At 41.2% G+C, this 17,207-nt stretch overlaps 1 protein-coding gene across 1 annotated transcript; it reads left to right on the top strand.

Moving 5' to 3' along the window:
- Positions 1–247: 247 nt before the first annotated feature.
- Positions 248–16,912, top strand: LOC140471354 (keratin, type II cytoskeletal 8-like). The gene is made up of 9 exons (XM_072567388.1): positions 248–592; positions 802–1,010; positions 2,950–3,010; positions 3,098–3,193; positions 4,223–4,387; positions 7,446–7,571; positions 10,843–11,063; positions 15,326–15,378; positions 16,047–16,912. The coding sequence occupies exons 1-9, from the start codon at positions 335–337 to the stop codon at positions 16,196–16,198; spliced, it is 1,341 nt and encodes a 446-aa protein (XP_072423489.1). The 5' UTR covers positions 248–334; the 3' UTR covers positions 16,199–16,912.
- Positions 16,913–17,207: the final 295 nt, after the last annotated feature.

Below are 17,207 nucleotides of genomic sequence, written 5' to 3'. Positions count from 1 at the left end.
TATTGATTTTGTTTTTTCTCAGGGTGACAAAAGAAATCAGTTCATGTGTTATGGCAGGCAACTTGTTCCCAGCAAAGTCATGCATGGCAAATATTTCTAATTATAACTGTGGAATGTGTCCATTATGTATTCAGCCAAGCCTTCAGTGTGCTGGTGGCATAACGACATTCCACACAACTCCCCGAAGAACGGATCTTCCTGACAAACGTGCAGTACAACTTGAAGCAGGTTATCATTATATATAAAGGGCACTCAGACTTGTCGATCCTAACCAGATTTTGGCAAACTTTGATTCAAAAGGGTTCCAGCTGACTATCAGCAAACAAAAGCCAAAATGAGATCAGTGAAGAAAACAGAGTTCTCTAGTAGCAGTGGAGGCAGCTCCCAGATTAGAAGAATCGATTTAGGAGGTGCTGTGAACACAGTCACATCCGTCAGAAAGAGTACTACTGAGCAGTTTGTTTCTCCATCTTACAGAAGCACCTCCACTACTTTCAAGCAGGAGCTGGATCCTGTCTTGCAGGCGACTCGACGAGATGAGAAAAATCAGATCCAGTTGCTCAATGACAAGTTTGCAAGCTTCATTAGCAAGGTAACTGAATAAAATAACTTCTGTCAGTGCTGCATAGAAGATGTTTTGGATTTATTCTCCGCATTAGAATAAAGATTGAGGGGAAGTTTCTGTCATTTTGTTTACTTGTTTTGAATTTGATAAATGCACAGAACGGCCTTCTGCTTGTTGCTTTTAGTTTGGATGCTGCATGTTCTCTTTACCCTCCCTGTACTTTTGAACTCTTCCAGGTCCGTAACCTTGAGCAAGAAAATAAAATGTTGGAGACCAAATGGTCCCTCTTGCAACGTCAGGGAGATTACAGTTCCAACACTGAGGACCTTTACAAAGCATATGTCAATGCCCTCACCAGACAGCTGGAAAGTTTTAAACAGGACAAGATACGCTTGGATAGCGAACTGCAGCAAATGCACGGCACAGTGAATGGGCTCAAGGTCCAGTATGTATCAAATCAACTTCTGTTCTTTTAAGTTCTTATTAAAAAGCTGATGTAAGCATCGGAGTCAAAGAAGTTTTCAGAAGTTCTTGATCTGACCCATTATGTCACACGGTCTCTTTCTCTATCTCCCTCTCCTCAATGCCTTTTTTCCCACTCCCCCAGTAACTTGTTTTTCCAAGACCAGTGGTTGGTGAGGCCAACTGCACGGACTCACCCAGTCTGTAAAGGCAAAGGAGTGGGCTTGGGAACTCTCAAGGTCACTCTCTGATAGGCACAGCTCAATTGCTTCAATAGAGTCTGCTCCTGCTGAACTGAAGGTTTAACTTGATGCTTGCATCGAGTTAAAGGGATATTGGTTTAACTAGTTTTGTTGAGCGGGGTGTGGGAGCACTGTTCTAATTTAGGGTTTCAACTATAAGTCTGACACAGTACCTGCACTTCCACTTTAAAAATACCAAAAATAATTTTAAATTTCAGCTTGCTCCACTTCGTCAAGCAATTGTTCCAGTTAAGGAAAAGAATTGCTCAATATAAAATTTGAACTTTTCTTATGTATTAAATATTTATTGGACAGACAACTCCACTATTTAACAAACTAAACTTGAGAAGCAGCAAAATTGCTTAATGCTGCAACAAAGAAACTTTCAACATGCACACCTCTTTCTCTCATTGTTTCCCAGAAGAGAAAGAATTAACTATATGTTGTGATTTTTGCCCTGCCTTGTTAATTTAAACACTAGGCTAAGTGCCTTCGATGTTTCTTAACTGTGGGGAATATTTGTTTTTACACAGTCTAATTTAAATAAAAACTGGACCTATGGTGGGTCAGAAACATCGAAACATTCCCAAGGGAGCTGTTGTACAAGGTTGTATAACAACTGTAAAAACGAGCCCAACTACTTTAGTTTCCTCCCTGCTTACTACACGCAGGAGTGACAAACATTGTAACTATTTACTGGTTTAAAGCTAAACCTTTCAACTGCTCTCAATTCCAGGAATTACTTGATGTTGAGATGCCATGCTGAGAGAGTCCTGCATTGTTAGAGGTGCTGATTTAAGACATTAAACCAAATCCCCATTTACCCTCTTAAGATGGATTAGTAGATCTCTAAATACCATTCACGCTCAGTAGGAAGCATCATTTAAAACTACAAATAACAAGAAAGGGTAAATATGGAATATTAATTTATTTCAAATTGGGTGAATAGGACAACAGAGTATGATTTCAAGATGATAAAGATAAATTTAGAACCAACAACAGAAAATTCTGTTCACAAAGTGGTCAGTATATGAATGTAACTCCAGGGGCTATAATTTCATGATGCAATGACAAATGCTGTAATCAGAGCCAGTGTGCTGAAAGCACAAGATATGACTAATTATTGGGGAAAAAACCCTGATTTATCCTGTCTGTGGAGATCCATTTTCCTACATTTTCTGAAGGAAGCATCCCTACCATTGTATGGTGGCACAGAATGTCTATTCACCCAAGAGCTGTAGCTGTTAGACATTGAAACAAAGGAAGATTTGCAGCACAGAAGGAGACCAATCAGCATAAGTCTGTACATTCCAGTATCGATGCCACTGTGTGGAGACTGAGCACCTCCCATACTGTCTGACCAAATGAGTTGCCTGCAGTTCACCATCTCCTACTCTAAATCATTCTTTCCAAACCAAAATCCATTCTTTGAGACAAAACAGAGTAGCTTCTTCCTTCCCTAAGTCTTCCGTCCTCATCCAATTGCAAGATTTTAAAAACCAAGGTTCATATCATCTGACTACTGCATCCTTAAATGTCTTTGCTTCTGTCTTACAATGGTCAAACTTGCTGGTTTTCTGACACGAGTGATTAAAGAATTATGTCTTCAGTCTGGATATAGTCATGTTATGTGTAATATTCACACATTTTAAGATAATTAATGTTACTTTTTCTAAAAAGATATGAAGACGAACTGAATAATCGTGCAGGAATGGAAAATGATTTTGTTACCTTGAAGAAGGTATGTTTCAATGGCATTTTGTTATTGAATAATTGTCCCATACACTGCCATAGTAGCATTAAATATAAATTGTTTGTTCTTATTTAGAGCGTTGATGATTCATACCTGACAAAACATCAACTTGGTGATAAACTGGATGGGCTTGTTAGCGAACTTGACTTCCTGAGACAGGTCTATGATGAGGTAAAATTATATTAGAATATTTTGCTTGTACAATGTAGCAGAATGGTGTTAAACTGTAGACAGAAACTATGTGGGCCTTCTGAAGATAGGTATTCCCTCCCTGTTAATACATTAAAAATGTTCTTTTTCAAAAATTTTCAAGTTTTCTTTCTTAGCAGCTGAACGGTCCAGGGTTTGAGATAAGATTTCAAACATAGTAATTTGATTAAATCTTTCCTGTGAAATTATTTCTTGTGGATTTGAATACCTTGATTAATGGCTTTTACTTTGAGGCCTCAGCCTCTTTCAGAAACTTGGGCTGAGATATTTTCCCCAGAAGCATCATATTCATGCCTGAAGTTTGTATTTTACCACAGAATGAAATGAAAAGTAGAATAGATTGATTTTTCAGTGCAACTATTGAAAGCATTTTTTTAGCTGAGGTATTTATGACATTATTTTACAAAACAATTTGAAAACCTACTGAGAGATGATTCTTAGAATTTTTTTTAAAAGGTTAGGTTTCACAGGAAAACTATCACCCTACCTTTTGTTCTACCTCGGAGGGATGACAGAGAAAGAGGGACAGAGGAAGGCAGGGAGGGTTATTTGAATTTTACTTTCTGTTTACTGAAAATCTGAAAATGGATTGTTTATAAAAAGATTTAATTATCCAGCTACAGTTGATACAATCATTTCTTTGGTCCCTTTAAAAAAAATTAAAAACATAATTTCTTTGTCTCAGGCAAATATCCTAACTGTTTCTTTCCTAATTATTTTACTGAGGCTGTGAATAGTTCCTAACATTGCACCCCCTACCTTCCTCCAACACAGTGTTTGCCTACATGAAATGACTCTGGAATTGGGAGCGGAGACCTGGTGTAGACTTTGGTTTGAGGTGATATCAGCTCAATTAAAAGATGAGCTTAAACCTGGGACAATATACTTAGACACATACTTGGTCTGATTAGAGTACTCTATTTTAGGTTGGTTCTTGCATTTGATTTCTTCATTCCTAATCAATGTATTTTCCTTTCAACAATAAATAAGGAACTCCATGAACTGCAAGCACAAGTTAAGGATATTGCTGTCACTGTTGAAGTTGATAATAACCGTGATCTGGACCTGCAAGAGCTTGTCACTAACATGAAGGAACAGTATGATATTTTGGCAATCAAGAATCGTGATGAAACTCAGGCTGCATACAAAGGCAAGGTAAAGAAGAATTGAGGTAAAATCTTGACCTTTCGCCTCTGGCACCTGAGTTCAATGCTCCTCAGGCTGTTAGAAGAAAGTCACCTCTGTGGGTTATTAGGGCATTTGGTGACAAATTGGGACTTGCATTTAAAGAAGTGAACAGTTGTTGTAGGAGGTGGGTAAGTGCCAAATCGATCCAATTGGCACACTGTTCTTCTGAGTTTGAGGCTGATGGGCATGATGGGTGTTTAATCTCTGTTTTACTACGCAACCCATAACCCTAAATTGTACTCGACCACGGTAGTGCCAATAATCTGATGGCAAGTACTTGACACACTGGGACTGGGTCCCTGAAAATTTGGATGATGTGCCCTTGAATGTTTAAAGTTTCAATGTGCTCAAGGTACCCAAAGTATCATGTTTGGATGCTGAGCAGAAAGTATTGTTTCTATTAGATGAGACACTCACCCTATGCGAAAAGCTGGAGTATCTGATCTAAACTGTGGTCCATTTGGGTGAGTTGTAGAAGAGGAGGCCAAGTGAAAAAAATACTCACAAACATTATCTGCCTGTTACTCTCCTTGGAAGCTGTGTCACTGCATTCAAGCATCACTATCCATGTTCCTCTCGTCCTCAATGCTAGAAAGTATCTTGGCACACAGTTGGACAATCACTTCCTGGTGGTTTCTGACAAACTGGCCCTCCCACTCTCAGCAATGGGAGAATTATGGAAATTAATTGGTTTTAGGCTTTCGGGTGAGATTAGCTGATTTGTGCATTGGCAAATGCAACACCTATAATCAGCAATGAGGCAAATCTCCAACTCACCCTCATGAAATTAGTTCTCGTAAGTTTAACTTTATCTCCTCAAAAAAATCCTTTAGACTGAGTCTTATAGAGGCCTGAAAAACTTGGGCTATCGTGAGAAATGCAGTAGCATCACCCAAGAAGTCCAGTGTTGCCTACTTGACGTCATGAATAACTTGCTGCATCTTTTAAGCAAGTTCCAGGCTTCATGTTCCTTATTAAGGGGGAGTATTTCTTGTTATTGACTTTATTAATTGTATATATTGCTTCATTAATACACAAGTTCCTATCTTGCCACTTGCCACGGGCAAACCAGATGCTGAGAATTCTCAACACGAAGGTCAAACCAGGTACCTGGTGACTTTGGCTCACTGTTTACTGCAAAAGGCCTTCATGTAGGACACCAAGGACCAATACCTCAGGGCATACTGCATGGGCACCAGCCGCAAGCACCCTGCATCCATGGGCAGTGTCATCTGACACATGCCAGGGCACATCTCTAATTCACTTAGAGAGAAACAGCAACTATCAATGTAATGCTGTAGCAAGTGCACTTTATGCACAGGGACATACTCTCAGCTCATGAACTGGAGCAAGCTGCATCTCCGGGTTGCTTGCTTGCTCTCAGAGCACTCACTCACTCTGACCCTAGCTTGACGATCTCAACAATCCTGCTTGTTTTGCCTTTTTGCTATTCTCTCCTTCTACCAGAGATCCATGGTTCACCGTACTTCTTCCTTGACTTGCCATTTAGCACAGACACAAAACCAAGAAGCTAGTCGTGGTTGACAGCAGTCCTTGATCAAATGAGACGGGCAGCAGCAAGTGCAGGAAGATTCGTGGGCAAGAGTGGGAATGATAGAGCATGAGCCTGTGTGGGAAGTGGATGCAGGAGCAGAGAGACAGTGAGCGTGAGGCATTGGAGAGAAGGTGGTGGCACTTACTCTGGTGGAGTAGGGAAGGTCACTGACCTTCTTCCTACAGCGTTCGGTATTTCTTCAGATGCTGAGGCTGCATGACTACACTGACCCAGGTGGCAACTTTGGACCATGCTGGCATAGTCTGGTGTTGTGGTCTCCACAGCTGGTCCTGGGGGAAGATCCGCTGCACCAACCTGTCCAGTACTGTCTTCAGATTCCTGCCCGCAAAGCGAGCCACCAGTTTTCCCCTCTCTGTCACATTCAAGGTAAATGTCAAGGCACATGGCAGCTCCAGACTCAGTGCTTGTCTGGGTGCACAGTGACCTTTTACAGGTGCTGGCCAGGGATGACAATCAATTCTAGAATATCCTGCTGGTGACAAGTTTTTCTGAGATCAACCATGCTAAGATGGAATAACTATTGGAAGAGAAGGGGCAGAGTAGGTGGTTAATGAGGTGAGTTGGTAAGATACAGTGAAAGATATCACTAAACCTTTGCAGTGAGAAGTCAGCCAAGAAACTGACACCTAGCCAAATAAAGTATAATTCAGCCCAATGTATTTATTCACCATCCTGGGTCATAGACATTGTGGCAGAATAAATAGCATTTGATGTCTTCCTTATTTATATATCCTCAACATGGCAGGGTTGCAGAGAGATTGTTTCCCCTTGTGGAAGAGTCTAGGATCAGAGGAGATAGTCTCAGAATAAGGTGTCACACATTTAAGACAGAAATGAGGAGGATTTTCTTCTCTGAGGGTATTGAACCTGTGGCATTCTTTACCACAGAGGGCAGTTGAAGCTGGGCCATTGAGTCAATTCAAGGCTGAGATAGACAGATTTTTAATCAGTAGAGAAACCAAAAGTTATGAAGGAAAGGCAAAGAATTGGAGTTGAGAGTTACCATATCAGTGATTGTCTCATTGAATGCAGAGCAGACTTGCTGGGCTGAATGGCCTACTTCTGTTCCTCTGCCTTATGGTCTTCTGCACAAGGCCAACATCTAACATCTATCCATAATTGCCCATGGAAAGATGGTGGGGAGCCACTTTCTTGAACAGTTCCATCTGGTGTAGGTAGACCCACAGTGATGATAGGGAGGGAGTTCCAGGATTTCGACCCAGCAACAGTAAAGCAACAGCTGATATATATTCAAGTCAAGGTGGTATGTGGCTTGGAAGGGAACTTGGTGTTGTTCCTCCATGTCTGCTGCCTTTCTAGGTAGAGAGTGCAGGTTTGGAAGGTGCTGTCTCATTTGGGTTTATTAGAGGCAACAAAACTGATGGGCTGAACGATCTTTCTCATTTCCTATTGCCTTCTCTTATGTTTTTGATGTTTCTTTCATTTCAGTTCAATCAACTGGCTCAGTCTGCTGGAAAATATGATGATGATATGCGCCTCATCAAAAATGAAATCGTGGAAACAACCAGGAGAATCACAAAACTTAACTCTGAAATCGATGCTCTTAAGGGTCAGGTAATCATGTCCACACCAATTCATATTAACATTTGTTGCTCCTTTTCCAATTGTTTTCCTTCAATTTCCAGAAGGCCTTATCACCTTTCCGATGGCACAGCCTGCAACCACTCTCTAGTACCTTGGCCATCTTTTATTCAACTAAAGAGTGTTGCCAAAGCCAATTCTGTCCACACATGCACTTTTCCAATGCCAGTCATTATATCAGGAGTGGAATCCCATCTGCTTCTCTCCCTCTCTATCATAGCAAATTTGGGGCAGTTGCTGGAGTCTGAGAAGTGAATCTGACTAATTTTGCCTCACCTCCCTGATAGTAATTTGGAGTGAATTTCTGTGGGGGTTTGAGGAGACCTGAAGTTCTAACTATCCCATGAAAGTCTGGCACAGATAACAAAGCAAATGGGGCCAACTTATTTCCCACTGCTCTTTCCTCTTCTGCCTTATAATACCAAAGGACAATGTGAGGGTACAATGGAAATGGTGTATAGAGGGCTGTCAGAGCCAAAGATTGCATCTCCACTGTTGGAAACCCCCAATACTTTTATGCCCTCAACTTTTTTTGGCCTCTTCTGCTGCCCCTCTTCAACAAAACAATTACTTTGTGGTGATACAATTTTGCTCTTTCTCTCTCTCCACCTCCTCCCCAATCCCCAACCCGTTCACCAATGGGCACCAGGATGCTGGAATGCTTCAAAAGCAAAATAACACAGAATCCAGAAATCTGAAATATAAAGACATAATGCCGGAAACATACTGCAGAGGGTCAAACAGCACACTGGAGAGAGAGAGAGGAAAAAAAAAGAGTTAACAAAGTGATATTTTGTCTTAACTGGAAAATGTTAGGATATGTGGACATTACAACAATGTTAATTAAACTTCCATGCTTAGTGTTCAGGATAATTGGATAGCAGCATGCTGAGCACAGCTGCCAGTGGCGTGAGAGTGGAGAGGTTTCCTTGGCTGTTAATGGCACCACACATGCACATATGGGTGGAGTCAATGCCAGCTTCTGGTTCCAAGCGCATCTTGACAATGTCAGCAGTGCTGCCTTTCTCTGCCAGTTGCAAGAGATGAATGCATTTTAAATTTGGATATAGGAATTTAAAATCTGATACAATGTGGCAGAGCTCTTGGAAAGCAGCGGTTTGATTGGACAGAGTCAGCATGGATTTACAAAAGGGAAATCATGCTTGACGAATCGACTGGAATTCTTCAAGGATGTAACTAATAGAGTTGAGGAGAAGGAGCCAATAGATGTGATTTATTTGGAATTTCAGAAGGGCTTCTGACAAAGTGCCACATAGGAGATTACATGTAAAATTAAAAAGCATAGGATTGAGTGTGCTGTATTGAGATGCAGAGAAAACTGGTTGGCAAACAGGAAACTAAGAACAGGAATAAGCAGTTCTTTTTCTCAGTGGCAGGCAGTGAGTAGTACACAGCAGAAATCAGTGCTCAAATCCCAGCTATTCACAATACATATTAATGATTTAAATGTAACATTTCCAAATTTGCAGATGACACAAAGTTGTATGGGAGGGTCAGCTGTGATAAGGATGCAGAGGAGCTGCAATGCAATTTGGACATGCTGAGTGAGAGGGCAAATGCATGGTACATGCAGGAGAATGTGAAGTTATCCATTTTGGTAGCAAAAACAGGACGGTAGATTATTATCTGAATCATACAATCTTAGAATTTTAACATAGACAGAAGCCATTCGAATCATCATGTCTGTACCATTATATGATTTCAATAAGGAGTTGAATGTCGTAGTTGAGGTTAAAGGGATCAAAGGCCATGAGGGAAAAGCAGGAACAGGCTACCTAGTTGGATACTTCGCCAAGATTGTAATGAATGTTGAAGCAGGCTTGAAGGGCCAAATGTCCTACTCCTCTTATTTTCTGTTTGTAGACTTCTACTCCAAAAATAAGAAACAAGATTTGGCCTGCATGCTGACACCAGAAGTGACCATGGATATTACAAGATTAATTCTGTTGTTTAAGATCAAAAATTTGGCAAAGTTATCATTGTGTTAATACTGCATCATGGTCCATCATCACAGCTCATCAGGGCCATTTAATTGTTCATTGTTATGTTGTGGTACATAGTTAACCTACTTGTGAGCCTGACCATACACCCCATTCTTGCTCATTATGTGGCCAGTGACAATTATTACATATGTCACTGGTTCAGAACAGATGTGCTGGCAAATTCAATGCCAACTTATATAAAGACTTTCAGTTCAACTACCTGCAGTTCTCATAATTCCCATGACTGGTCACCAGTACCTTTCTGGACGCACATAAGCAGGCACATTGTTTGTACTGAAGGCTTTTCCATATAGAGACATATATAATTATGAAGGAAATAGATAAGATAGAGATAGAGAGGATGTTTCCACTGGTGGGTGAAACTGGGACAAGAGGAAATAGCCTCAAAATTAGGGGGAGTAGCTATAGAACTGAATTGAGAAGGAACTTCTTCACCCAGAGGGCTGTGAATCTATGGAATTCTCTGCCCAGTGAAGTGGTTGAGGTTTCCTCAGTAAATGTTTTTAAAGCTAATGTAATTTTTTGAACAGGAAAGGAATTAAAGGTTATGATGAGAGTACAGGTAAGTGGAGCTGAGGCCACAAAAAGACGAGTCATGATCTTATTGAGTGGTGGAGCGGGCTCAAAGGCCCTGATGGTCTACTCCTGCTCCTAGTTCTTATGTTCTTATAAGTTCAGATCATGGAGCCCATTATAGCTGAGCTTAATTTTTACATGACACTTAGTGTTAAGAGTTATTCCTGATTGCTATGTTTACTGATATTTTTTAAAAGCATTTGTAAAGATTTAACTGTTCGAGTTCTCAAAAATATAGACTAAAGGGAATCTGTTGAATTCCTTGACAAGTCATGACCAGGTCTTTAAACAGCTGATTTACTCACTGGCTAGGGTCACTGCATAGAATAAAAACCGTGCTGACTTTTCAGAGGGATCACTGCCCAGTTGATATCAAGTAAGTCAGCACCCAGACCAGAAATTGGATTTTGAACATTTGTGGTCTGTATGCCTCAGTATTATAATATAGTCCATTCATCCATTCCACATTTAGCAGCGTTGAGGCTGGGGGGAGGTGTGGTTTTTTTTAAGTAGTAAAAGATTCTTAAGATACAATATGATTCACTTCTGGATATTTCTGGATAGAATTAAACAGTTTAAGAGCAGCTATTGAAAATGTCATTTTCTTTGCTAACATTTCACTTTTTAAATAAACACACATTTAGCGCCCTGGGTTGGATGCAGCAATTACTGAAGCAGAGGAACGTGGAGAAATAAATGTGAGAAAAATAAGAGCAGAGATTACTGAACGAGAGAATGAGATATACCAAGCCAAGCAGGCTGTAGCTCGGAAATTACGGGATTATCAAGAGCTACTGAACATCAAGATTGCCCTAGATTTTGAAATTGCCACCTACAGGAAAATGCTGGAGGGAGAGGAGATCAGGTACAGAATGTTTTTGGATAACAATATTTTTATTTGTTCATGGGACGTGAGCTTGCTGATCTGGCAATGCTAATGAAGATTATCTCAAAACATGTTTCACCATAAGAAAACTTTGTATAAGCAAATTGTAAATGTGTTTATAAAGTACGTGCTTATTGTTTAGTTGCAAATGACATGCTATTAAATGCATTCCTATCAGTGTTTTAAATCTATCTTATCTCTTCAAGGAATCATGATTAAATATTTCATATGATTTCATGCTTAGCAGGCAAATTCAGATCTCCAAAAAAAGGTGTGACTAGTGTACATTCCAAAACTACCTAATGTTTCCCTCAACTTTTTATTTTGGATTTTTTTTAATCCAAGTTATATGAATTTTAGACATTGCGTAAAATGAAACCTTGCTGAGTGTAGAGCTATTAGAGGATGCAGACTCAGAGGATAGCAACACTGATACTACTTCAGGCTCTCCCTAAATAGCTTGCTTGAGTTGCATCACATCCAGCACAAAAGGAGCAAAGGCCTTTGAAGGTAAGGGGATGCAGAATATTGATGTCACTCTGAAATAGTACACAGGGTCTGACCTTATCTTCCAGCCAAGACAGCTCATTTAGTAAGATTCCTTATGTTATTGTGAGTCACTCAGGTAAGAGGCTGATTGCAGGCAAAAATTGGTTTAGGCCATAGTCTCACCTGCCTTACATATCTAATTTTGACCTAAAAGACTGTGGATGCTCAATCCCTAAGTATAATTCAAGACAGAGAGTAATAGATTTTTGGACACTAAGACAATAAAAGGATGTAGGGAGAGGGTGGGAAAGGGGAGATGAGCTAGATCAGCCATTATCATACTGAATAGCAGAGCAGGCCTGAGGACCCTACTCCTATACTTATGTTCTTGTAATCTTGTAGTCTCTACCAGTGGATTAGGGGCAAAAGAATGGTTAAATTGGCGGATTAAAAAAAAAGCTGAAAATGTGTTGCTGGAAATGCGCAGCAGGTCAGGCAGCATCCAAGGAGCAGGAGAATCGATGTTTCGGGCATGAGCCCTTCTTCAGGAATGAGAAAGGTGTGCCCAGCAGGCTAAGATAAAAGGTCGGGAGGAGGGACTTGGGGGAGGGGCGTTGGAAATGCGATAGATGGAAGGGGTGAAGGTTTGTAGCTCAGGTTGAGGTTTAGGGTGTAGGTTTGCTCGCTGAGCTGTAGGTTTGATACCCAGACATTTCATTACCTGGCTAGGTAACATCATCAGTGGCGACCTCCAAGTGAAGCGAAACTGTTGTCTCCTGCTTTCTATTTATATCTTTCTCCTGGATGGGGTTCCTGGGGTTTGTGGTGAATTCATTTCCTGTTCGTTTTCTGAGGGGTTGATAGATGGCATCTAGATCTATGTGCTTGTTTATGGCATTGTGGTTGGAGTGCCAGGCCTCTAGGAATTCTCTGGCATGTCTTTGCTTAGCCTGTCCCAGGATAGATGTGTTGTCCCAGTCGAAATGGTGGTTTTTTTTTCATCTGTGTGTAGGGCTCTGAGGGAAAGGGGGTCATGCCTTTTTGTGGCTAGCTGGTGTTCATGTATCCTGGTGGCTAACTTTCTTCCTGTTTGTCCTACGTAGTGTTTGTGGCAGTCCTTGCATGGAATTTTATAGATGACGTTGGTTTTGTCCATGGGTTGTACTGGGTCTTTTAAGTTTGTTAGTTTTTGTTTGAGAGTGTTGGTGGGTTTGTGTGCTACTAGGATTCTGAGGGGTCTCAGTAGTCTGGCTGTCATTTCTGAAACTTCTTTGATATATGGTCAGGTGGTTAGGGTTTCTGCTGCATCCGCTGCACCCGATGTGGCCTCCTCAGTATTGGGGAGACAGGCCGCCTACTTGCGGAACACTTCTGGGACACCGAAATCAACCAACCCAACCACCCCATGGCTCAACACTTCAACTCCCCCTCCCACTCCACCAAGGACATGCAGGTCCTTGGACTCCTCCATCACCAGACCATAGCAACACGACGGCTGGAGGAAGAGCGCCTCATCTTCCGTCTAGGAACCCTCCAACGGGATGAACTCAGATTTCTCCAGTTTCCTCATTTCCCCTCCCCCCACCTTGTCTCAGTCCCAACCCTCGAACTCAGCACCACCTTCCCAACCTGCAATCTTCTTCCTGACCTCTCAGCCCCCACCTCCACTCCAGCCTATCACCGTCACCTTAACCTCCTTCCATCTATCGCATTTCCAACACCTCTCCCCCAAGTTCCTCCTCCCTACCTTTTATCTTAGGCTGCTTGGCACACTTTCCTCATTCCTGAAGAAGGGCTCATGCCCGAAACGTCGATTCTCCTGCTCCTTGGATGCTGCCTGACCTGCTGCGCTTTTCCAGCAGCACATTTTCAGCTCTGATCTCAGCATCTGCAGTCCTCACTTTCTCTTCAAAGATTAAAGAAACACAGTCAAACTCCACACAAGTCACTTAAACTTCATTAGTTGAGGTAATGATACAAACATCCTGTTTAAAGAGGGGTGTGAAATATTGGATAAAATAGGCATAATGAAAAGGGAAGTACTGGAGGATCTGACCTCCTTGAAGATGGATGAATCAGCAGAGCCAGATGAATTATATCCTCCGCTGTTAGAGGAAACCAGAGCAGAAATAGCGGATCCTCTGAGGGTCACTTTCCAATCCTGACTGGATGCAGTTTAGGTGGCTGAGGGTTGGAGGGGTGAATGTTATACTATTTTTCAGAAATGGTACGAGGGATAGACCAACTAATTATAGGCCAGTCAGTCTGACCTGAGTGGTGAGCAAATTACTGGAACCAATATTGAAAGATATAGCATTAACTGCTACTTGGAAAGACAAAGATTGATCAAGTATAGTCAGCATGAATTTGTTATGGGAAGGTATGGCTTCCTAACTTTAATTTTTTGAGGAATTAGCATGGGGTGTTGTAGAAGGTTCGGCATGGAATACAGGGAATGTGATAGTTGGATCCAAATTGGCTTAGTGACAGGAAACAAAGCGTAATGGGCAATAAATATTTTTGCAAATGGAAAGCAGTTTCCAGCAGTGTCCCACAGGGTTCAATATTAGTTCTCTCGCTGTTTGTCTTATATATTGATGTTTTAAACTTAATTCTGACAGGCATGAGTGGGACATTTGCAGACAGCGCAAATATTGGCCAGGTAATTGATAGTGATGAAGATGGCTTTCAACTGAAGCAACATATTAATGGCTTGGTTGAATGGGAGCATATTGAATTCATCCTGAAGAAGTATGAAGTAATATATTTGGGGAGGGAAAAGCAAAACAATACTCACTGAATGAGAGAGGTAGAGGAAGTGCGAGATGTTGGAGAGTGCATGCCCACATTTCTGAAGGTGGCAGGGTAGGTGGATAAGGTGGTAAGGAAGACATATGGGATGTTTTCTTTCATTGGATGAGGTATTGAATACAAAAATAGGGGTGTAATGCTGGTACTATATGAGACACTGGTTGGACCACAGCTGGAGTTTTGTGTACATTTCTGGACACCAGGTTATAGGAAGGACATCATTGTGCAAGAGGGGATTTACAAGAATGTGGCCAGGACGTGAAAATTGCGACTATGCGGGAACATTGTATAGGCGGGGGTCATTTTCCTCAGAACAGAGGAGGCTGATGGGTGGCTTTAATTGACGTGTACAAAATAACAAGGGGCTTGGATAGAGTGGGCAAGGAAGACCTGTTTTCCCCTAGTGGAGAGATCAATGACTAGGGTCACTGATTTAAGATGATTGGTAAGACATTAGAGGCAGCATGAGGAAAAACATATTCACCCAGAGGGTAATGAGTGTCTGGAATTCGCTCCTCAGTTAATTGAGGTGGAAGCTCCCAACTCATTTTACACAAACCTGCATATTCCCCTGAAGCTCTAGAATCTGCAAAGGTACAGACCAGCTGCTTTTCCATGGGATTAGAACAGGCAGCTGCTTTATTCACCCAACACAGAGACAATGTGCTGAACAGACTTTTTCTGTGCTGTAACATTTCTTTACCTTATGTATCTGTGCAAGCAGGATATTTTCAGACCATTATCTTTTACACAAACAATGCCATATCATTGAATGACTTTGCAAGACAGAAATATATTTGAGTGCATGTTTGAGAAATTTAACAGCAGTCAGGAGAATTTTATCGAACAAAAATATTGTTTGATTACATGGCTCCATTCAACATGTTGGATTTTTTTTTGCCTCTATTTATTTATTTATGTGATTAAACATTAATTTGCAGGATTGGTCAGCAGCAGAAGGCAATTGTTCATATTAACACCCCACCAGTATCTGGTAAGTTGTTCTACCACATGCTAGAATTCAGCTCACTCAGCTCTTTGATTAAATTATGTCAAGGCTGGCATAGTACTGAGCCAAGCAGTTCAAAGGCTAACCAACCATTCCATATTTTAAGGATTGTCGCACATTTCAATGATGACACCTGGGAAGATTCAGGGGATGGGAAGGGATTGGGAAATGCTTGTGACCAGAAGAGAGGGGCCTGATGGGGGATACTGGGTTCTGTGATAGTGGGCTGGAAGGGGTCTTAGGTGGCCATAACATCAAAGGCACAAGGAGATGCCCTGGCTCAGTTTCCCACAGACAATCCTAGAATAAGGGACACAAAGGTATCCCCTGAGAATTATGGAATACTGTCTAGCGAGAGAGTCTGTGTGTGCAGAGGGAAAATCAAAGGATGGAAAAAATTTTGATTGTTCTGAGTGTCTCTTGATGACTGGCTATGGGATAGGGTGGGTTGGCATTGCCAAGAGTCTGTGAATAGCTCGCATTTTTCAGCATCAAGTGTCAGAACAGGTAAATAAAGTAAAAGGCATTCATGTATAATAGACAAAACAAAAACAGTGCCTTCATAACAGTGACACAGCAATATTTATTTTTCTGCCGAGATAGATTTCTGCGTGTACAATCCTTTTTTGATTTATTTCCGTTTGACCATGCAGGTGCTACTTTGACATATTCCAGAAGTTACTCTACTGAACACCAGGATTCCTTCATGAATGCAGGCAGTGCTCAAGATGCCTTTGGAGGCTCGAGTGTCAAGAAAGCTGTGATGGTCAAGACTGTTCAGTCAAGTAGCAGAAATGTGGTCTAAAAGAAGTCTGACAAAAACTGAAGGAAGAAAAGAAGCCTGATGGTTCTCTGCCTTATTATCTCTCAATTTCATATCTATTTTGCACCAAATGGGCAGCAAGAAGTTTTTTTTATTATATCAGTCAGGCCAACTCATTCTCTCTCTCTCTCTCTCTCTCTCTGTTAATTACTGTGAGCTACGTCTATGCTCAGAGCCTTTATGTATTCAATTCTGAGTGAACAATTGAAGCCCTCTGTAAATTCCTTCTCCAGCATCATGATGTATGTATGTCATCAAAGTAATAATAGTCATGCTATAGGTCGGGAAGGAGCATGTATCAGAAAAATACTGTGTTTCAAAATAAGTGAGCATGTAGTTCTCTACACAAGACATCAAGAATAGAGTGTCTCCAGTTAACTCCCAGCATGAAAGGAAAAATGAAAGACATGATTTAAAGCATTGACTTCACCACCATATGCATGTGAATCGTTATTGAAGGGAAACTCTTGTGTCAGTCGTATTCATTCTTGCCAGCTGATAATAGGTTATGGGTAATGCTGTGGTTTTGTGTTGTGATGTTTACCACTGCATAAAGTTGCAGCTTTGACTTGCATTGAAGCAACATGGAGAGGTAAAATATGTTCTCCACACTTTGTCTATTGCTACGACTATACTTCCGATATTACATTCTATTTTTGACATCATTGTTAAACTCAATAAATAGCTTCACCCCAATTATGACTCTGCCATTCACTGAATCACAACTGCATGCAAGTAAGGGCAGGGTGGATCACACAGTGGGGTTAGGTTTATATCTGGGACTCACACTAAACATTGATGTCTTCCAAGAAACAAACCCTTCCAGTTAGAAAGTTAAAGAAATGAGTAGTTGTCACATTAGGGGAACACACTTCCTTAATCTCTGGGCAACCAGAAACTTGAATCTGGATGTAGGTTTGCTCGCTGAGCTGGAAGGTTAATTTTCTTCCAGCTCAGCGAGCAAATCTACATCCAGAACCTCAACCTGAGC

This window comes from Chiloscyllium punctatum, chromosome X (genome assembly GCF_047496795.1).
Source record: "Chiloscyllium punctatum isolate Juve2018m chromosome X, sChiPun1.3, whole genome shotgun sequence".
Lineage (NCBI taxonomy): Eukaryota > Metazoa > Chordata > Chondrichthyes > Orectolobiformes > Hemiscylliidae > Chiloscyllium > Chiloscyllium punctatum.
Note: the sequence above shows the minus strand (reverse complement) of the source record. Positions and strands in the feature narration are given on the sequence as shown.

Coding starts and splice junctions, on each gene's coding strand:
- LOC140471354 (XM_072567388.1), top strand. CDS start 335: ATGAGATCAGTGAAGAAAACAGAGTTCTCTAGTAGCAGTGGAGGCAGC. Junction 3,194..4,222: donor TGAGACAGGTCTATGATGAG/GTAAAATTATAT, acceptor ACAATAAATAAG/GAACTCCATGAACTGCAAGC. Junction 15,379..16,046: donor TAACACCCCACCAGTATCTG/GTAAGTTGTTCT, acceptor TTGACCATGCAG/GTGCTACTTTGACATATTCC.